The sequence below is a fragment of the Cnephaeus nilssonii genome, assembly GCF_951640355.1.
Source record: "Cnephaeus nilssonii genome assembly, chromosome: 16".
Lineage (NCBI taxonomy): Eukaryota > Metazoa > Chordata > Mammalia > Chiroptera > Vespertilionidae > Cnephaeus > Cnephaeus nilssonii.
This window is the reverse complement of record NC_137087.1, coordinates 42979485-43001863: the sequence shown is the minus strand read 5'-3', so window position 1 is coordinate 43001863 and position 22379 is coordinate 42979485. Positions and strand designations below refer to the sequence as shown.

The 22379-nt window shown below is 39.8% G+C and overlaps 1 protein-coding gene across 2 annotated transcripts in view; it reads left to right on the top strand.

Annotated features, from left to right (window-relative positions):
• The window catches only part of HPSE2 (heparanase 2 (inactive)), a 538739-nt gene that overhangs the window by 55918 nt on the left and 460442 nt on the right, over window positions 1–22379 (top strand). For both annotated transcript variants that reach the window (XM_079793868.1, XM_079793867.1), the window contains exon 3: window positions 2959–3120. In XM_079793868.1, coding sequence (XP_079649994.1) covers window positions 2959–3120 — 162 coding nt within the window. The remainder of the gene's footprint in view (window positions 1–2958; window positions 3121–22379) is intronic.

The following is a 22379-nucleotide window of genomic DNA, read 5'->3' as shown; positions in this document are numbered from 1 at the left end:
CCAGCAGGAGCTACAGAGAGATCTGAAGATTCCTGCTCTTTGTATCAGGTTTAGAGGTGCCCAGATGAGGCCCAGCTGTAAAGCAAGGGAGGCTGGTGCTGGTGCTGGGTCTTGGGCCTTTTATTGATAGGTTTGGTACTCCCTGACCCAGCTGCAGCTTGTTTGACAGGTTTTCAGCCTGAGCAAGGACAGGCCATTCATATGCAAAAGCCACTGCTCACATCTTGGATGGGGTGTAAATTGGTGGGGTGGGTTCTCAGGGAATCACCAAGGCTGAGCAAACAGAAATAGCTGCCAGTCAGCCCTTCAACTGGGGAGGTTCCAGCAGGGGAACAATGATCCCTGTGAGCACCTCCATCTGGAAGAAAGCTGCCCCTAAGTTTCTGCTCGGATGCTAGACAGTCCAGTTTCTCCTCGTATGTGTCTGGGTCCCCCAGAGCTTCGCCTGGCACTGAGCTCAGAGGATGCAGGAGCTTGTAAGTGCAGTTCGTGGTGCCGGCCTTTTAAGAGGAGCAGCTGGGTCTCCAGCAGCCTGTGTTTCACTCAGCCCCAATCCGCACTGGTTTTTAAAGCCCGTAGTTCTTTTTGCCCATAGGGACTTCTTTTCCCAGCTCTGGGACCCTGGGCTGGGCATCTGGTGTGGGCCTGGGACTCCTTGCTCCTCCGGGCAGCCTCTGCAGAGACAATCTCCCTCCCAGTTAAAAAAGTGGCACACATGGGTGCCGGACCAGCCTGTTCCGCACCTTCGCACCTCCTACCAGTCGCATTGTGCTTTCTTCTTTATTTCTCTAGTTGCAAGACTTCCATTCAGCCACTTTTCTAGTGGTTCTGGATGATGGTTGTTCTGTATTTTAGTTGTAATTTTGATGTGGTTGTGGGAGGCCGTGAGTACAGGCATTTGCCTATGCCACCATCTTGGTTCTCCCTGCCAAATCAGAATTTAAACTGAAGCCTGCTTAACTCCAACTCTTCACTCTGCTGCCCTTGACTGGCATGGAATGCAGTGTGGGTATGTAATCTTTTGTATTCTGGGTGTTCTGGTTCCATTAATGTAGTCTAAGACTTAATTAATTTTTTTGGTGGCAATATTATATTTGGCAGTTTATCACTGGCTTATGTTAAGCTTGTATTTAACTAAAATTTACAAATCTTAATAAGATCTTAAATATCTGAACTTCTGTCTGGTATGGCCTTTCCATATTATCTTATGTAATTAATTTTCAGTATAAATGCAGGACTTTGTGTTCATGTCTTTACCTACATGTTGGGGATCTCATCCTAAATTTCTGGGTTGCCAAGATAATTTTGAATGTTGAGCCTATCATTTATGATGCTTACTCTTCCTTCAGACATATGACCATGTGCATTTTTGATAAGTATTCTCACTTTGTGTTTATCTAGTCTTTGATAATGTTGAACAGATTAAGTATAGATAAAAATCCATATGGAATATCTGTTTCCCCCAAACATTGTCATAATGCACTTTTCTAAAGACTAGAAAGTATGTTTGGCCATGCCCATTATTTTCTTTTCTTAGTATTATTAATATTAAGATAATATGGTCACTTTATTTCAAGGTTTTGGTTGAATGATGTTGAGCACTGCTTAAAGAACCAAATATTTCTACTGGTACCATCAACATGGGCATTCTTTTTTTTTTTTTTTTTCGTTCCAAAGCCATTGGTGTCTGCAGTGAGCAGTGGCAGAGCAGCTTTTTAATTTTTTTTTATTTTAGCATTTTCTCCTAAAATTTTTTAGTTTGCTATGTAAAACTTGAAAGTTTGTAGAGTTGTCATCCAAATTGCTATTGATAATATAATTTGTTTCTATGGTAATCAGCTGAATTATATTTTAACTTATAAAAGTAAAACAAATAACTTTAGGTCATGAAAGCTTCCTGGTAATTGTGACACATTCTAGAAGAATGTTTATTTTTGAGGAAGGCTGTTTTCTGGAGAATACTTTTACTTTGAGTGTAAATCATACTGTATAAAAAGCAACCTATCACTAATGGGAAAATAACTGGGAGAGAGAAAGATCTGAAAAGTTACTCTAGCCCTGCTCTTGCTTTTTTTAGTGACTCACAAAATACTTCTAAATTGAAAGGACAATTACTGAGTCAGAATGTATCCAGAGGTATATGAAAAAAGTATCAGGAGAAATTCTGAGTAGCTGACCCACAGAATGGCAGCTCTAGTTTGAACTGAGTAGGTTGGCTGGGAGGTAAACTTGAAAACAGGCCAATTATCCTGAATACACATGCTGGAGCTATCACTTGGTCTATGGCATGAGATAGAGGAAATGACCTTCATAGTCACTAGTATTCAGACAAAGTTGTATTATTTTTTCCCATGGAGAGTGCTAAAAGATGTTAAGAAAAGGCCCTAGGAGGTAAATAAGTACTAGAGGTGAGCTTAGAAGAGGAATGGAGGAGTGAGAATCTTAAGTGAGGTTAGAGAGAGATAAGAAACAAAAAAATCTTCCAAGAATTTGGAAATGACCAGAGAAACTTGCAGGATGTATCATGAAGTTGGAGACCCTCAGGTTTGTTAATTTTGAATTTCTCAATTCTGATGAAAATACTGGTAGTTTATAAATTGTCATTTTGGGATAAAACAGGACTGTAATATGTGTATGGTTTTTGTTTTATTGGTTTGTTTATTTATTTATTTTTTAAAAAATATTTTTATTGATTTCAGAGAGGAAGGGAGAGGAAGATAGAAACATCAATGATGAGAGAGAATCATTGATTGGTTGCCTTCTGCACACCCTCTACTGGGGATCGAGCCCGCAACCCGGGCATGTACTCTTGACAGGAATCAAACCTGGGACCCTTTAGTCCACAGGCCGACGCTCTATCCACTGAGCCAAGCCAGCCAGGGCTGTTGGTTTATTTTAAATTTTAATTTTTTTGTTTTTCATTTGTGCTGCCTGCCCCCCCTTTTTTTCTTTTTGTAGACATTGTTCGGAGTGATGTTGCCTTGGATAAACAGAAAGGCTGCAAGATTGCCCAGCACCCTGATGTTATGCTAGAGCTCCAACGGGAGAAGGCAGCTCAGATGCATCTGGTTCTTCTAAAGGAGCAATTCTCCAACACTTACAGTAATCTCATATTAACAGGTAAGGCTATTGGAGCCGGCTGGAATCTTAGAGCATTGTAGATTGATGGCCTCCATCAGTTAGTAACTTGATGCTTGGGAGACACTAAAGTGGGATCCAGATGAGCCCACATCTGTCTGTCTTTACTCACTATATCCCTTTTTAAATTGTGATGACTCTTGTCTTCCTATAAAAAACATTTCTTGTACTTGGCAGATGTATTTTGGCTTGAGGTTATGGGCGATTCAGCATGTGTGTTCTTAAAAGACAGAACCAATGAAAACCTAATGAAGCCTTATAAAAATATTACTTTTTAGATGTGTGCCAGTAGATTTGAGAGAATTACTAAATTTGGTGTCTAAGAAGCAGCTATTTTCCTTTTTCTGTGTATGTCCTTTCTATGAACCCAGTGAATATAAAGATGAAATGCAAAAGAGATAATGATGCACATGCAGAGCTGAGAATGTTCTGTTCGTGGTGGAGTTTGAAAATATCTGGGGAATTTGATTTCTTTTTAAGAGCAAAGAGGCTATGAGACTGAGCGATACTCCCTTACATCCTTGGTTCTAGGGGGGAAGTGAATATGTGTGAAAGCTCAAAGGAGAAACAACTTTTTGCAGGGTTGCCTACAAACTTTGCTGGTAAAGAGCATGAGAATTGCACGTCTTTGTCAAACTTTGGAAAAGATTCTAATAGCAGGCCCTGCCCTGGTAGCTCAGTTGGTTAGAGTGTTGTCCCAATACACCAAGGTTGTCGGTTCAATTCCCAGTCAGGGCACAGACAAGAATCAAACCAATAAAAGCGTAAATAAATGAAACAACAAATTGATGTTTCTCTATCTCTTTTTCTAAAAATAAATTCAATAATAAAAAGATTATAATAGCATTCACTAATGTGAGAATCATGAAGGACTTGAGATGAACTATTAAGAGCAGCTCAAGTTACCTCCATTTTCTTGAGGGCATTCAAGGCAGATAGATCTGTATTATGTTTATTCAAATAAAATTTAACAAATCAAAGGTGTATTTTCCCTTGCTTATTAATATTAAAAAAATAAAAAGATGGGTTGGATTGTCTGACAGGCTATGAACATCTCACATTTATTTTTGTAAAGTCTAAGTTAGGAAAATTTTAACTTTTTTTACAGACTTCCTGGAATTTTACCAGGAATTGCCGAGTGGCAACCAAATTGTTTTGCTTTGTCAAAAGTACAAGTCTTTTTCAACTTACCATTTTGTACCTGGTGGAAAACTCAATAGTATGAGATAAAAGCCAGATTTAAATGTGGCTTTGGTGAGCAGAGAAGAGGATTATGGATTTCATAATATAGGCCCTGTTTTTTGCTCTTTGATAGGTCATTAAAGAAGGAAAACTTAAAAGTGATTTATAGCCAATGATGCATTTCCCTAAATTGGTTAGTGAAACTGTGTTTAGATGTTTGGGAAGAACATAGATTTCTCTAGATTTATTCATTCTACCTCAAATGTACAAATGTGCATGTATTTAATGTTTTCCAATTCTGTTATTGGAAATGAAATGTTTTTATTCTATCCTTATTCTAATATTTTAAGCACATATTAGAGAGGTCAGACCCCATGTTCTTTTAATGTGGCATAGAGAGGGCTTAGGGTAATTCTAACCCTAAACTGTGGATCCAGAATGTGACTCAAAGGCATATTATCTTTGAACACACACAAGTGTTCTATTGAGTTCAATGGAATCTTTTCTAATTCTCAGTAACATAATCCCTTTCGATGTTTATTCGCAGTTCAAACTGTTGGAATCAACATTGTCAACTTTTACCCTGACAACTTGCTTACTTTCCACTAAACAAACTTACCCTAGTGAAGAGCCTCTTTCCTGCTCTCACTTCTCCCAAGCTACTTCAAAGAGTCCTCAGGCATTTTCCACATTTTTCACCCAATGTCTGTGTAGAGGTGGTACCTTGCTACAGACAGAGCATTTGGTGTGCCCTGGTATGTTTACATGAAAGTTTAAAAGGTTTTGGTTCCAGGTGTTGGGAAGAGATGGAGTCATTTCAATTTAGCACCAATGGTAAAACTATTTTAGTGTCCTTTAACTAAGTCTTTGATTTTACACAGCATGGTTTTCTAATTGTTATGAAGTTTAATCCTTGATTTCTTGTATAAATTTTGAGAACATGGTCTCCAGACAGCTAAACATAATATTTAAACATAACTAAACTAACTTTTGTAAATATTTCCCTTTTCAGTGATGAATGTATATTGGTAAGGAGGGTGAGGTTGAAGGGGCAGAGACCTCTCAGATGAAGTGACTTTCTTACCAACATGTTCAGAACACCTACTCTTGGAGCTCTGCTTGGTGATGTCCACTTATTTTGTGTAACTCTGACATAATGTTTGAGTATTTACGTGGGAACAGGATAAGGAAGCTGGGCCTCCAAAATCTCAGAAAGAGATAACTTTTTCATACCTCTGCCCTCCCCTCAATACCTCTCCCAGTTATTTAAAGAATTTCATGTATATGGGTAGCAGTGTATCATAATTGTTTCCTGGTAAGTTAATGGTATATTATTTATTTTTAAATTGAAGAACAAAGATCACAGTATAAGAAAAAAATTAATAAAGTGATTGAAATGTCACTATGGTAAGAAATTAATGAAGTTATTGAAATGTCAGATAAAAGCATGTTAAAAATGTTAGTTGTTGCCCTCTGCATCACAAGCAAGCCCTCATTCTTAGATGTTTTGTCTTTATTTGATATGACTAATAGCATTGAGGTGAGAGGTATGCTTTCATATTCTTCATTTCAACTCATGATTTCCCTTAAGCAGACACCCCTCAGATGAGGGTAAATGATATTTTAGCTTTGATGATATTTTGACCATTTAATAAAAGGAAACAACTCTACAGTTCCAGTAACTATCCAGTTAATGGAAACTAATAATAATTCTTTAATGCATACATCTTACTGAAGTATTCCTCATTATATCATAATTTTAGAAAAGTAGATATTTTTACATGATACTAAGCATGTCTTAATATTTTAATGTAAATTATTTACACGGTATTGGAAATAATGTTAGCCTCACCTAACATAGAGGGTTTGAAGTAAACTTTAAGGTTACAGGAAGGTGAAGAAGTACTTTCAATAGAACATCTGTGATAGAAATATTTTAAATGGTGATGAGTCATATACTACACTTATTACACTAACTCACCAACACCTGATTGTGTGCTCATCTTGTGCTTCTTGAGTCTGAGAGTGTTTAATGTCACTCTTTAAAGAAGAACAGGGATCATGTCTTTCATTTGTTTGTGCTCGCATGATTCTTTTTTTTTTTTTATCCTCACCAGAGGACATGCTCATTGATTTTAGAGAGAGAGGAAGGGGGAGGGAGGGAGAGAAACATTGATGTGAGAGAAGCATCAGTTGGTTGCCTCCTGTATGCACCCTGACCAGGATCAAAACTGCAATATTTTGGTGTATGAGATGATGCTCCAACCAACTGAGCCACACCAGCCAGGGCTCTCATGATTTTTTTATTGTATGTGCATGCTCTCATGATTCTTAATCTAATAATAATGCTCTATAAATTTGTTTAAAATGTTCTGCTGTCTACATAATGGGTGAATTCACTTGAAGACTCTCTTTAAGGGATAATTTTGACATCAATTAAATAGCTTTTATAGGTTTAGATTCAGTTATTTGTCTTTCCTCACCTCACCCCCCTTTTGAAGTGTAAATTGAACTTTTGTGGAGGATCCCTATACTATAATCAAATGAAAAACAGAAAATAAAAGTTGAAAGTCAGCCTTTAAGGGCAATACATTTTCTAGGATTTTGTTTAGGACATAAACTCCTTGAAGACAAGGAGTTTATGCAGCCCAAAACCATGGCCATTATAAATGGATGGCGTTACTCAAGATGCACATAGTACCCTGTTGTGGTCCAGTCTTCTAACTTCAACTAAGAAAAAGGGCCCAAATCAGTGGAGTGAAAACTGTTCTTTCAGTTCCCACAAACCATAATGCTCAAAGGACTATTTCCAGATCTTTTAAATTATTTACATTATATTCTACAGTATTGAATAGAACATAATTTTATTTAATCATTTTCTTATTAAGGTCCATAAACTTCTATATATATTAACACATTTATTTCTGTGGAGTACACATTTCAAAGTGGATGTCTGAATCAAAAGATAAGTATTTTTAAATTTTATAAATTCAGGTTTATTGAGGTATAATTTACATGCAGAAAAAACAAATTTTGACAAATGTATAGACTATATAGTCACATAACCATGACCACCATCAAGATATACAAGATTCTGTCACTCTGAAAAGTTCTCTAAGGGTTCTGTAAAACATAGAAGGAACCCTTACCTTTTGCAACAGCATGGATGGACCTGGAGGTTATTATACAAAGTGAAATAAGCCAGTCACAGAAAGACGAATACCATGTGATCTCACTTATGTATGGAATCTAATGAACAAAATAAACTGACAAACAGAATAGAAACAGCGGCATGAATACATAGAACAGACTGACAGCTGTCAGAGGGGATAGGAGAGGGGGGACTGGATGAAAGAAGATGAAGGGATTAGGCAAAGGACATATATGCATAACCCATAGACACAGACAGCAGTGTGGTGATGAACAGAGGGAAGTGGGGGTGGGGGACTAGGTGGAGGTGGGTAAAGGCGGGGGCAGAAATGAAACAGGGTCACCAAGAGAAAGAAAAAGAAAAAAAGTTCTCTTATTTTCCTGTTCAGTTAATCTCCTTTTCCTACCTCCAGTCCTTTAGGTGTGTGTGATCTGATCTCTGACCCTAAATGTAATATAAAAAAGTAGTTGTGTGTGTATGATTTCTTTCACTTAACTTATTTTTTTAAGATTCATTCATCTTGTTGCATATATCAATCAGCATTTCATTCCTTTTCATCGCTGAGTAATATTTTATGTTATGAATATCTTACAATTTATTTATTCATATGTTGATGGACATTTGGTTTATTCCTAGTTTTAGTGATTATGAATAAACCCAGTGTAAATATTTGTTCTCAGATCTTTGTGTTGACATGGATTTTCATTTCTTTTGATTTTATGGTATCTTTTAACTTTATAAGAAACTATCAGACTATTTTCCAAAGTGACTGTACTATCTTACATCCCACCAACAGTATGTGAGGAGTTCTAGCTCCTCCACATTCTTGTCAACAATTAGTATCATCTGTCTTTTAAATTTTAGCTATTCTAGTGAATATGTAGTAGTATCTCATGGTTTTAATTTGCAGTTTATCTTTTGACTAATGATATTGAGCATCTCTCTTCATGTAATTATTTGTCATCTATAGATCTTTGGTGAAGTGTCTGTTCAAGCCTTTTACCCATTTTAAAAATATTAATGAGTTGTTTTCTTGCTATTGATTTTTGAGAGTTTGTATATATTTTGGGCTATAAGTTCTCTATTAGATATGTGATTTGCAAATACTTTTTCCTCTGTGACTTTTAAAAAAATTTCTAACAGTTTCTTATGAAAAGCAGAAACAATTTTGATGAATTCCAATCTATTATTTTTTTCTTTTATGATTTCCATTTCAATTTTAATGAATCTTGTCAGGTAATTTTCAGAAAAGTTTGTAGCAATTCCCATTCCCACTAGCAGTGTACAATAGCCGTTATTTCCTAGCATTCACGTTAGCACTGGGTATTAGTGCTCTTTTTAATCTTTTTCAGTATGACAAGTGAGAACTATTATCTCATTGTAATTTTCTGGCTATAGCCAGAGTGACTATGTTTTCACATATTTGTTGGTGATTTGCATTTTCTGTTTTGTGAATTACCTACTCATATATTTTGCTTTAAAAACAACAACACTTGAGTGTTGATCTGTTTCTTATCAGTTTGTAAGTACTCTGTGAATTAGGAATGTTAATCCTTTGTCATGTGTATTGAAAAACATTTTCCTCCCTGGATATCATTTATTTTTTTTTTGCTCTGTTTTTAATTAAGAGCTTTAATCTTTAACTATGACTGGAATTTATGTTTATATATAGTACCATGTAAGTATATAGCATTGTTTTCTTCCAAGTAACTAGCCAGCTTTGCATACACTGTTTTTAAAATAAAACATTCTTTTGTCACTAAATTGAAACATCATATATGTTATATATTATGCTCTCACATATCTTTGTACCTATTTCTAAACTCTATTTTCTGTAATTTTTCTAGTCTTTATTTCTGTGCCAATGCTATACTGATTTGAAATCTGGTAAGGCTTATTAACCACTTCCTCATTTTTCTTTCCAAGGTTCCCATGACTGTTCTCATATAATTACTTTTTGAAATGTATTTTTAATTTTCCCAGTTCAAGAAAATTCATTACTGAATTATAAATGTAATTGCGATAAATTTATATCCTAATTTGAGAAGGATTGATATTTTCTTTTTCATAGTTAAATTTAATATCGGCAGATTTTTTAAAAAAATCTTTATTGTTGAGATTATTACAGATGTCCCTCCCCCCCCACCCCCCCACCCCCATTCCCCTTCCATCCGGTTCATGCCCCACCCCAGGCCTTCACAACCCTACTGTCTGTCCATAGGTAATGCATATATGCATATAAGATCTTTGTTTAATCTCTTGCCATCCCTCACCCCCCTTCCCTCTGAGAATTGTCAGTCTGTTCCATTTCCATGCCTCTGATTCTATTTTATTCACCAGTTTATTCTGTTAATTAGATTTTTTATTCATTTATTTTTATTTTTAGATTCAATTGTTGATAGGTATATACTTGTTGCCATTTTATTTTTCATATTTTTGATCTTTTTCTTCTTTTTCCTCTTCTTAAAGAATACCCTTCAACATTTCATATAATACTAGTTTGGTGGTGATGAACTCCTTTACCTTTTTCTCATCTGTGAAGCTCTTTATCTGACCTTCAATTTTAAGTTATAGCTTTGCTGGGTAGAATAATCTTGGTTGAGGTTCTTAATATTCATCACTTTGAATATTTCTTGCCACTCCCGTCTGGCCTGCATAGTTTTTGTTGAGAAATCAGCTGGCAGTTGTATGGGCATTCCCTTGTAGGTAACTAATTGCTTTTCTCTTGCTGTTTTTAAGACTCTCTCTTTGTCTTTTGCCCTTGGCATTTTAATTATGATGTATCTTTGCGTGTCCTCTTTGGGTTCCTCCTTTTTGGGGTTCTCTGTGTTTCCTGGACATGTAAGTCTATTTCTTTCACCAGGCAGGGGAAGTTTTCAGTCATTATTTATTCAAATAGGTTTTCAATATCTTGCTCTCTTTCTTCTTCTGACACCTCCATAATGCAAATGTTGGGATGCTTGATGTTGTCCCAGAGGCTCCATAAACTATCTTCATGTTTTTGGATTTTTTTTTTATTTTTGCTCTTCTGGTTGGGTGTTTTTTTGCTTTCTCATAATTTTTTGATCAAGCATTTTGAGTTCCTTGAAGACATGATTCTAACTAGAGGACTATAAGTATTAGAGTTCTTCCTGATTACCCTAAAATGAAGCTCTGAGGTTGAGCAGAAAAGGAATTAGATGCTATTTTACATGCTTAAAATGAGACTAATGCTATAATCAACACAATGAAGTGTTTTTGTATATGTCAGTGGCCATACACAAATGCACAGTCATGAAGTTAAATAACACATGACTACAAGTTCTCAATTTCTCCAGCTGTTTTATGGTTTTAAGTAGAATATACTCTGTTGCTTGTAAGTCCTCTTATGAACCATAATATAAGTGAAGAATTTTTTTTACAACTCAATTTCTTATAAGATTCAACAGACATAAAATCACATTTCAATAAATATGACCAGAAGAAAGGTAACATAGGAGAGAAGGATATAATTACAAAAACATACATTTTATACATGAAAAGCATTGTATTGGCAATTAGTAAAAGAGTCACCAAAGGATGTTTTTTTAAAAAAGTGCTCATGTTCTGCTTCTCTCAGAAGTAGACTTGGGAGCATTGATTGATTAATTACCAAGTTGATGTATGCTTTGTGAATCACCAAATGAACTTCCTTGTTTTCAAGAGTATTTTTGTTAGGAGACCTGGAAAGATGATGATTACTTGTTGCTTTTCACCCATGCTCTGTAAGATGATGTAGGAAGGAGTCTACTGAATTCATTTTAACTTTATTTATTTATTTTTTAAAATATATTTTATTGATTTTTTACAGAGAGGAAGAGAGAGGGAGAGAGAGTTAGAAACATCGATGAGAGAGAAACATCGATCAGCTGCCTCCTGCACACCCCCTACTGGGGATGTGCCCGCAACCAAGGTACATGCCCTTGACCGGAATCGAACCTGGGACCCTTGAGTCCGCAGGCCGACGCTCTATCCACTGAGCCAAACCGGTTTCGGTGAATTCATTTTAACTTTAGTTCTCTCTTGTTTTCTCACCATGAGAAGCATTTTCTCATCAGTTCCTTCATTTAGGATGATGGCATCACCTCAGAACATAATAGAATAAAAGCAATTTTTTTTGACAGTTAATTAAATACAGATAGCCCTCTCTGTAGTCTGGTTGAAGTCAATGGTGGATTTTAGAGTAATAGGACAGTGATCTTCAAGATCCAGGCAGGTGTGGGAGAGGGTAGGTAGGCATTCCAAGAGCTGTGCAAGGAAATCCATTGAGTGGGGGAGTCTTATTAATAATTAATTATGCAGTCATCTTGTCAGAGGAGTATTAGTTTTTTATATTTTTAATTTACCTTCAGAATAGAATGAGAATTTTCATAACTAAGAGGAATTGACAATGTACCATTATTCATTAGTTTATTTTCAGTGTATGTCAACATATTGCATGCAGTTCACATGTGTCCAGTTAAGTGGATTTAAAGGGATTTTTGAAAAGAAACTGGATTAAAGCCAGCAAGGAACAACAAAAAATTGCAAAACCAGTGGTTTTCTTTCAGTATGAAATATATATTTGCCACATAATGTGGTAAAAATAATTTGACAAGAAGTTGTCCAAAAAAAGTCTCTGACTTATTAAGAAAACTATTTTAAAATTTACATGTATTTTTAATAACATGTCTAATGGAACAGTGATATAATGCCCAGATATTATTAATATTTTAAAAATAGGAGCAAAAAAGGTTTTGAATCATAATCAAAATAAGACACACATTGAAAATATTGCTTACTTAATTTTTAGCTGATAATTAAAAATTTTTATTTTGACATGTTTTAGAATGTAACTAAAATTTTACTGCAGCAAGAGGTGCATGTGATATACATATATTACATATATCCTAATATATAAAATCCCAGGGTCCGTAATGACTGACTGAAGGCTTGACCGAATACTGGAAGTCAGACTGCTGCGGGTGTGGATACAGTGACCGAGCACTGACTGCCAAGGGGGCTGTGGATCAGGCCTGGAGAGAGGCCCGAAGAGGAGGCAGGGTCTGATCCACAGCCTCCGTGGCAGCTGTTGATCAGCCATTGCCTCTCTCTCTCTCTCTCCAGGCTTCGCCAGCAGCCGCACCTCTGTTTCTCTCCGGGCCTCCGTGGAGGCTGCTGATCAGCCCCACCTCTCTGATCAGGCCTGGAGATAGGCCCGGAGATGCTGACTGGCATAGAAACCGACCAATCAGAACCAAATCTGGGTGAACTGTGAGGAGCCAAGAAGTCCTTTGTTCCTCAGAGAAGTATAGGGCAGTAGATATGAACAGGAACTTTAGGGTTAAACAGACACGGGTTTTGATCCTGTACTTAAACTGTACTAGTTTTGGGGGCCTTGGGCAAACTATTTAATTTCATTCCCATTTGTACAATAGGGAAAATAATGTCTTAAGTGGTTTGTGAGGATTAGATGAACTGTTTTGAAGTACTTAACACAGGGCCATATACTCAATGAATGTTAGCTATTGTTGTTTTTATAATTATTATCTTAATAATAAAGAGATTGTCTGTCCTTTAGAGAATCTTTCATAAATCAGTTCATGTCTTAGATACTACTAACACAATGCAAAGTGGAAAAGAGCTAAGTAGATTTCAAAAGAAGCAAGTTCTTAAGTTTCATAATTGTTGTCAGCACTAAAATTTTCCCTACATGTTTTGTGTGTGTGTATGTGTGTTTAAGGGTCTAGGCTTTGGAGTAACTAGAGTTTATTATAGATACTAGAAGCCCGGTGCACGAAATTCGTGCACGGCGGGGGTTGTCCCTCAACCCAGCCTGTACCCTCTCCAATCTGGGACTCCTGGAGGGATGTCCGACGGCCCGTTTAGGCCCGATCCTGGTGGGATCGGGCCTAAACGGGCCGTCGGACATCCCTCTCACAATCCAGGACTGCTGGCTCCCAACTGCTTGCCTGCCTGCCTTCCTGATTTCCCCTAACTGCTTCTGCCTGCCAGCCTGATCACCCCCTAACCACTCCGCTGCCAGCCTGGTTGATGCTTAACTGCTCCCCTGCCAGCCTGTTTGCCCCCAACTTCCCTCCTCTGCCAGCCTGGTCACCCCTAACTGCCCTCTCCTGCAGGGTTGATCATCTCCAATTGCCCTCCCTTGCAAGCCTGGTCCCTCTCAACTGCCCTCCCTTGCAGGCCGGGTGCCTCCCAACTGCCCTCCCCTGCTGGCCATCTTATAGTGGCCATCTTGTGTCCACATGGGGGCAGTATCTTTGACCACATGGGGGCAGCTATATTGTGTGTTGCAGTGATGATCAATCTGTATATTACTCTTGTATTAGATAGGATAGAGGCCTGGTGCACCGGTGGGGGCCAGCTGGTTTGCCCTGAAGGGTGTCCCAGATCAGGGTGGGGTTCCCTTGGAGTGTGGGGTGGCCTGAGCGAGGGGCCTGTGGTGGTTTGCAGGCGGGCCACGCCCCCTGGCAACCCAAGCGGAGGCCCTGGTATCTGGGATTTATTTTCCTTCTACAATTGAAACTTTGTAGCCTGGAGCAGAGCCAAGCCTGCTGTTCCCTCAGGGGCGGCAGCCATCTCTGTGGCAGTTAATTCACCTTCTACAGTTGAAACTTTGTTGCCTTAAGCGGGTGGGCCCGGCCAGGGTGTGCTTTAAAGCTTTGCTTCCCCTGTTGCCACCGGCAACCCTGGCCTGCTCTCTCAAGCTCCATTCTGTTGCCATTTGTTTGAATTTGTTTACCTTCTATAATTGAAACTTTGTAGCTTGAGTGGAGGCTTAGGCTTGCAACGGCTATGGAAAGCTTGGCTTGCTCTGTTACCTGGGAAACCTTGCTCACTGTGGCTGTAGCCATCTTGGTTTGGGTTAATTTGCATACTCGCCCTGATTGGCTGGTGGGCGTGGCTTGGCTGGTGGGTGTGGCTTATGTAGCGGAGTGATGGTTAATTTGCATATTACCATTTTATTAGAGAAGATTATAGGGGCACGGGTACATGAACATCCTTGCTACACTTCTCTAGTCTCTGTTAGGGTTCTGAAGAAGAGAAATGCAACCATCCTACAATTTCTTTAGTCTTTGGCCTGTCTTTCCTTTGACTCTAATGGCTTCAGCAGTTATAGGTTACCTGTTCCTTTTTTTAGTATGAAGAAAATTATAGTTATGCAGATAAAGATCTGGAATCTCACACATAATCAGGATGAATGTGGAAGTATGGTAGGTGTAGGAAGTGATAAATTGTACTATACAGCAAGGAAAAATAACATTTTGTTCACTTGGAATAGCCATTTTATTCTCCTGTGGCTTATGTTGTAAAATCTATTATTGTTACAGTGATTGATGATTAATGTATTAGGGAGAAATTTTCAGAGTTGAGAAACCTAGATTTCAGCTTTTCCATTTACTTTACATGCATCCTGGAGCAAGACTTAGCTTTCTCAGTTCATAAATTTGGAATTATAGTATCTGCCTTTTGTCAGCACATTCTGAACACCTGTCATGTGCTAGCACTGTGCTATTCACTAGGGATATGTAGATGATAAGACAGGATCTGATTCCTGCCCTCCCTGAAAATACTAGTATAGTCCAGTAAGGAGATACACATGCAACCAATTATAGCTTACTGTGATTAGGGCTGTATTAGAGAGATAGGAGTCTGAGTTGGCCTAGGGGAGTTAGAGGGGCCTTCATGAAGGAAGTGGTGCTAATGATCTCTAAGTTTGCTACTCTTACATTAAAATTCTGGTTAGCACTCATTTTAGAAATTAAGGACTATTTGGCAAAGAGATAGGCACAGAAGCAGTTTTCTTCAAACTTGTTGGTAGCTTGTGATGCCTTCAAATAAAAAAAATAGTTTACAAGTAACATACCTTTATTTGTACACTAGGACTAGAGATACTATATACAGTATTGGTACCTGCATATGTGATTTGGAATTAGAATTGTTGAGCACCTTGGAAGATCTCAACTGTTACTCTTTCTTCTTATTCTTTTTCCTCATTTGTCTTTTGCTTGTATGAGAATATACTTTAGGGCCTTACCCTCTGCTTTCCCCCTTCAGTTTTTAATCCATACTTATGGCTAGAACTGTCACATAGAGGTGGGTCCTAATTTTTGTGGGATACGTAGCTCACAAAATTTTATTTTCTGTCTTTAAAATAATGGATACAGGTCTTTAAGATGATTAGTACAAAATTATGAATTAAAAACTTCACACAAAAGTTTATATAGAAAGGCAAAAGACCCAGAATAGCCAACACAATACTGAGGAAAAACAAAATCAGAGGACTGACACTACCTGACTTCAGACTTACTGTAATGATACAGTAATCAAGATAATGTGGTATTGGTGAAAGAATAGACAAATAGATAATGGGTTAGAATAGATAGCTGAGAAATAGACCTAGACAAATGTAGTCAATGGATCTTTGACAAAGGAGGAAAGATAATTCAATGGAGAAAAGTTAGTTTTTTCAACATATTGTGCTGGAACATATACATACAGAAAAAATAAGACTCTAGAAACATATTTCACCTTTCACAAAAATTAACTCAAAATGGCCCTGGCTGGCGTTGCTCAGTTGTTTGGTCATTGTCCTGTGCACTGAAAGGTTGTTGGTTTGATTTCCAATCAGGGCACATGCCCAGGTTGTGGGCTTGATAACTAGTAGAGGGCATGCAGGAGGCAGCCGATTGATGTTACACTCTCACTTCACCGTTTCTCTCTCTCCCTCTCCCTTTCTCTCTCAAAAATCAATAAAAGTATTTTAAAAATTAATTCAAAATGAACCATAGACCTAAGATAAAACACTAAACTATAAAACTTCTAGAAGATTACATAGAAGCAAATCTAGGTGACCTCAAGTTTGGTGATGAGTGATGAGTTTTTAGATATAATACCAAAGCATGCTCCATGAAAGAGAAAATGGAAAAGTTGGTCTTTATTAAAATTAAAAATTTCTGCTCTTTGAAAGACACTCTTAAGAGAATGACTAAGTAGGTCCAGAAATACTCTGAATTCTTAATTTGGAATAATATAAAATGATATTTTATGTTTGAGTTGTCAAAGAATTATCTTCCATTTCTCTTCACATACACTATGGTATGTATTTCAAAAGTAAAGTTGCTGATCCTCTACATATTTATTAGAAAAGAGCAAAAATGAAGAAAAAAAGAGAAAATATATAAGTGTGGTGATTGCTAGAAGAAGGGAGCTTAGTGGGAGGTAGAGAAGGATATGGAGGATAAGTGGTGATGGATGGAGACTGATTTGGGGTGATGAACACACAATAGAGTGTAAATATGATGTGTTGTGGAATGGTTCACCTGAAACCTGTATAATATTATTAACCAGTGTCATGCCAATAAATTTAATAAAAAGGAAAAAAAAAGAAATTTGTTTTATGAAAATGACTAACAATGAAGGTTTGAATTTTGCTTTTATGAAATTTTGGGTAATTTTAATAGAATTTTTTGGTTTCCCAGTCCATTAATAAAAGAGAGATGGAATAAAAATATTTTTCTTCTTTCATCAGGATTTAAGTAAAATGTTTGTTTTATCCAGTAAAAGCCCTATTTTCAGTTGTCAATTTCCATGTACTCTGAACATATTTTTCCAGGATTACTATTTTCTCATTACATTTTGTAAAAATAGGACTCTATATATTTTCTCATAATATAGATAAATCTTCCCCTTCCCAATGCATTGAAGTAATACTTTAAATTGGAAGGTAAGTGGATGATTATTATTTATGCTTCTAAAGCAAGGAGGACACATGCATGGTATACTTGTCAATTGTGGAGCTTCTGCATTCACCTTAAGGAGCAGTTTCCATATTTGTGCTGTGACTCTCTTCTCTTCAAAGAGGACTTCAGACTGAAGAGTTGACCAGAAGCTGAGAATGCAATCTCCTTTTCAAGTGGGCCTAGTCAAAAGAAGAGTGTGTGCTAATGCTAGGGAACATGCCTTTTTCTTTTATTTATTTACTTTAAATTTTTTTATTAATGTATATATTTTTTTATTGTTGATGTATTACAGATGTCTCCCATTTTCTCCCTGTTTCCCCCCCCTCCTCCCAGCCTCTACTCACCCGCCAGGTCTTCACCACCCTATTGCCAGTGCCCATGGACTATGCATATCTATATATATAAAACCCTAATATGCAAATAGACTGAACAACTGAACAACCGAACAGCTGGTTGCTATGATGTGTGCTGACCACCAGGGGGCATGCGTGGAACATGGCGGGCGTCGGCAGCAGGTGGCAGAGTGTGGAACATGGCGGGCATCGGCCACAGCAGGATGGTGGAGCAGGTGAACGGGGGTGCCAGATCAAGTTGGGGCACTGGTCGCTGTCATTGGGGTGAGCCTCTGATGGTTACTGAAAATTCTTTGCTCCCACACACTACGGTCCTGTCCGGTGCTCGCACCTGCTGCCAGCACCAGCCCCACTCGCACCTGCTGCCAGCGCTGGAGTCACTGCTCATACCTGCTGCCAGCACCCGGTGCCGGCCCCGATCGCTTGGTGCCATCAGCGGGTGTGAGTGGTGGCTGCCAGCCCCGATCGCCTCTCAGGGCTTCTCTACCTACCCCTGCTCCTGAGAGGTGATTGGGGCTGGCAGCCACTGCTCGCACCCACTGCCGGTGATGGCCCCACTTGCACCTGCTGCTGGCACCCGGCTGCAGTCCCAATCGCTCGGCACCGTCAATGGGTACAAGTGGCGGCTGCAGGCCCTGATCACCCCTGAGGGCTTCTCTACTTCCCCCTGCTCCTGAGGAGTGATTGGGGCAGCAGCCGCTGCTCACACCCGCTGCTGGCACCAGCCCCAGTCGCTCCATACCATTGGCAGGTGCGAGCAGAGCTGGCGCCATCAGTGCAGTGGGGGCCGTGGTGGGAGGGGCTGGGCGGGGACGCGGAGGATGGGTCAAGACCCGCCCACTGCAGCCTCGCGGCCCACAGTTCCTTTCAAGGTGCACGAATTTGTGCACTGGGCCCCTAGTAAGTATATAAGTTCTTTGGTTTATCTTTTCAAGATTGTAATTTTTAGAAGAAGAAACCCTCAAACTAATACCCTCTGTCTTTGAGTTGGAGAATTCTCTTTACGATGTTTAAGAGATGGCTGGAAAGCAAATTGGTCTGCCTTTCTTAAAGATTATTTTTTAAGTTTATACTGTTCCCATCCCGATCACATCGTTCTCTACAGACCTATATTTGTAGATTCACAGAACCCAATTTTCATGGAACCTGCCATATTCAAGAGTGATGTGTACTACTTTTATTTCTTCCACCTTAATTGTTGTATCTGCGATGACTCCATTTTTTTTTTTTCATATGCTGGCAGTACCCAACTCAGTGTATGGAAAATTTTTCTTTATGTCATTTAAAAAAATTTTAACATCTTTGTAGAAGAGGCAAATAGGAGAGAAGAACAGAGCCCACATTTGTTAGCAGCCAAAACACATTCTGTAGTGTTTGGGGGTATTGAATGCTGCCACTTCTATTCTGGTTATTTTGTTGTTGTTGTTTTGAGAAGAAGAGAGAGTAAAGAGCCAGCCCTATACAGCACAAGAGCTTCCTGTTTAGCATTATTATTCTACTAGGAGCCCAGTGCACGAATTTGTGCACCTTGAAAGGAACTGTTGGCCATGAGGCTGCAGTGGGCATAGGGGCGGGTCTCAGCCCATCCTCTGCACCCCCTTCCACCCCCTCCCCCCGGTCCCCTGTCTGCCAGCAGCCCTGCTCCTACCGCCGCTGCTCCAACATGCTGGCACCGGCCCCTCTTGCACCTGTTGATGTCACGGAGTGATTGGGGCCAGCGCCAGTAGCAGGTGCAAGTGGGGCCGGTGGCACTGTTAGCGGATGTGAGCAGGGGGAGGTGGAGAAGCCCTCAGGAGCGATCAGGGCCAGCAGCCGCCACTCGCACCTGCTGATGGCACTGAGCGATCGGGACTGGCACTGGGCTGCAGGTGCAAGCGGGGCTGGTGCTGGCAGCAGGTGCGAGCACCGGGCAGGACCGCGGCGCATGAGAGCAGAGACTTTTCAGTAACCACCAGAGGCTCGTCCCTATGTCAGCAACCGGTGCCACGCCTTGGTCTGGCATCCCACTCATCTCCACCATCCCACTGAGGCTGACACCTGCCATGTTCTGCACACGCCTCCTGGTGGTCAGCACACATCATAGCAACTGATTGTTCTGTTGTTCGGTTGTTCTGCCATTCGGTCTATTTGCATATTAGCCTTTTATCATATAGGATTCTTGGAGTCACCCAATTTTTGGCTGGAAAATAATCTATTTCACCCTTTGCCAGTTGGGAATAACTTTTGTTTGCTGGATTGAAGTCGTCATTTCAGCATTTAGTACTCTAAGAAGTCCAAGAAACGCATGCAAAGATAACCAGATAAAAACTTTTCCATATTAAATATAAATTTATAGCTGGGAGTGTTATTAGGAATCAAATCCAACCCCACTACACTGTAGGCTACTTGTTCAAGGTCACACAGTTGGCTAGGTGGGACTAAAATCCAGGCTTTGGATTCTTGAGTTCACTGTTCTTTCCACTACACTATAAAATGTTTTCCCTCCTGGAAATGAGATAACTTCTGTCCAATTGAAAAATAATTATACAATTTAAAAATTCTTATATATACTCCGCCAAGTTCTATTAATGGGTTATCTTGTCTCATGCAGAGGTAGGCACTTGTAATATGGAGGTGATATGTCAGTGTTTTAGCACCAGATGAGCCTACCGTCTGTTGGTGTGATTGACAGACAGATGCACACCATCACAAGGAGGGTAAATGCTCTACTCTCAGATGTGGGGACCCAGAGTATCTCCACTTTGGGAATAGGGAGTGCACATTTTACCTGAATCTTGAAAGAAGAATATTAATTATAAAATGTGTGAAGTGATACAGTTTAATTTTGTTGAAAATGGAACATATCACTTGACCCTTTTATGGCTTGCAGAGACTTCCAAGTCCTTGTGGTAAAGGAGTCACTTAGAAGAGCATCCAATTTAAGAAACTACTTCAATCCAAGAAGATTAAGGCCATAGGGACTTTTTAATTCTCTTTAGGTTTTTTATTTTTATTTTTGATGGCTGAGTGGTAGTTGCTAATATGGTCTCTGTTTAGGGTAATGATTAGATTTTAGGTATAGGTAATGGAGAAAAAGGACATCCCTTTGTTATATACTTACTAGTGGTCCGGTGCATGAAATTCATGCACGGGGGCGGGGGAGGGTGTCCCTCAGCCTGGTCTGCACCCTCTCCAATCTGGGACCCCTCAAGGGATAACCGGCAGTCGGACATCCCTCTCACAATCCAGAACTGCTGGCTCCTAACCGCTCGCCTGCCTGCCTGATTGCCCCTAACTTCTTCTGCCTGCCAGCCTGATTGTCCCTAACTGCTTCCCTGCTGGCTTGATTGCCCCTTACCACCTCTGCCTCGGCCCCGCATCTGGGACCCAGGATTCCCTCCTCCAGCCAACCACAGACACCCGGGATCTGGGCTTTTCTCCCTCTGGTCAGCCATAGGCACCCAGGCTGGCTGCAGCTACAGGGTATGGTGGGCAGGTGGCTTCGCCTGGGCTGCAGCCACAAGTGCTGGCGCCCGGGATCGCAGGGTGGGCGGCTTCTCCATCTTGGGCTACAGCCAGCAGCAGGTACTGGTGCCCAGGACTGCGGGTGGGCGGCTTCTCCACCTACCAGGCTGTAGTCAGCCGCAGGTGCTGGCGCCTGGACCGCAGGCGGGCGGCTTCTCCGTCTTCCCTGGAGTGCAGTGTGGGCGACTTCTCTGGCTGGCTGCGGCCTGGAATCATGGGGCAAGCGGCTTCTTTGTCTCCCTGGCCGTACACAGCCTCAGGCACTGGGGCCCGGTTTCTCCATCTCCCCTAGGACGTGGGGCAGGCAGATGTGAGGCTTCTGCTGCTGGCTGCGGCCTGGGATCACGGGGCAGGTGGCTTATTGGTCTCCCTGGCTGCAGCCAGCCTCAGGCGCTGGCCCCCAACTTCTCCGACCCCCACAGGCCCAGAGCGGCGGGGGGCGGAGGGGAGGCGCGCAGGGCTGCCACCATGTTTTCAGGTTAATTTTCATACTCACTCTGATTGGCTGGTAGCATAGCGGAGTGACGGTAATTTGCATGTTTCTCTTTTATTAGTGTAGATATTTTTAATAGAATTCTAATTGGCTACCTATAATTAGCCATGAAATATTATCTTTAGAGAAATGGGAAGAAACAGATTTCTAAATATGAGGGGAAAACTGTTACTAAAGTAAACTATGATTTTTTTTCTCTAAATAGTTTCTTCTCTTTCTCTTGTAGGTTGCCATAGATTACTTTCAGTATGTCTTCTCTTTTTAAAATGTATGCCTATTAGTCTGAAGTTATGAAATACCTGGTCAGTACTCTTCTGCTAATTTTTCTGAACAAATAAACTTTTAACAGACTCTCAAATCCTCTCAGCACAAGTCTGTTTTCCAGTTGCCTAGTTTTGTGTCTCTGTATTTCTTTGTTAAAGGTTGTTTCTGTTTTGTAGCTCAAAATAACAGCATCTTCCTTTAACTCGCCAATAGCTCTGAACTATCTCTTAATGAGGAGACATGAAATGCCATTGTCAGCCTCAGCTACTTATAATTCCTTAATTTAGAGAGGAATATAGCCTGTTTTATTTTATAGGAGTTAGGTCATCTATATTTTTATGTCTTGTTTGAAAAAGCAAAACATTTAAGTTGCTAATGAGGTCTTCTTACAGTTAGTCCTATCTTGCTTCTCAGTGTAATATTAATATTTGCAGAAGATGAGTGGGATGCCATCTTAAAAAGATGAGTCCAGCCCTAGCCGGTTTGGCTCAGTGGATAGAGCGTCGGCCTGCAGACTGAAGGGTGCCAGGTTC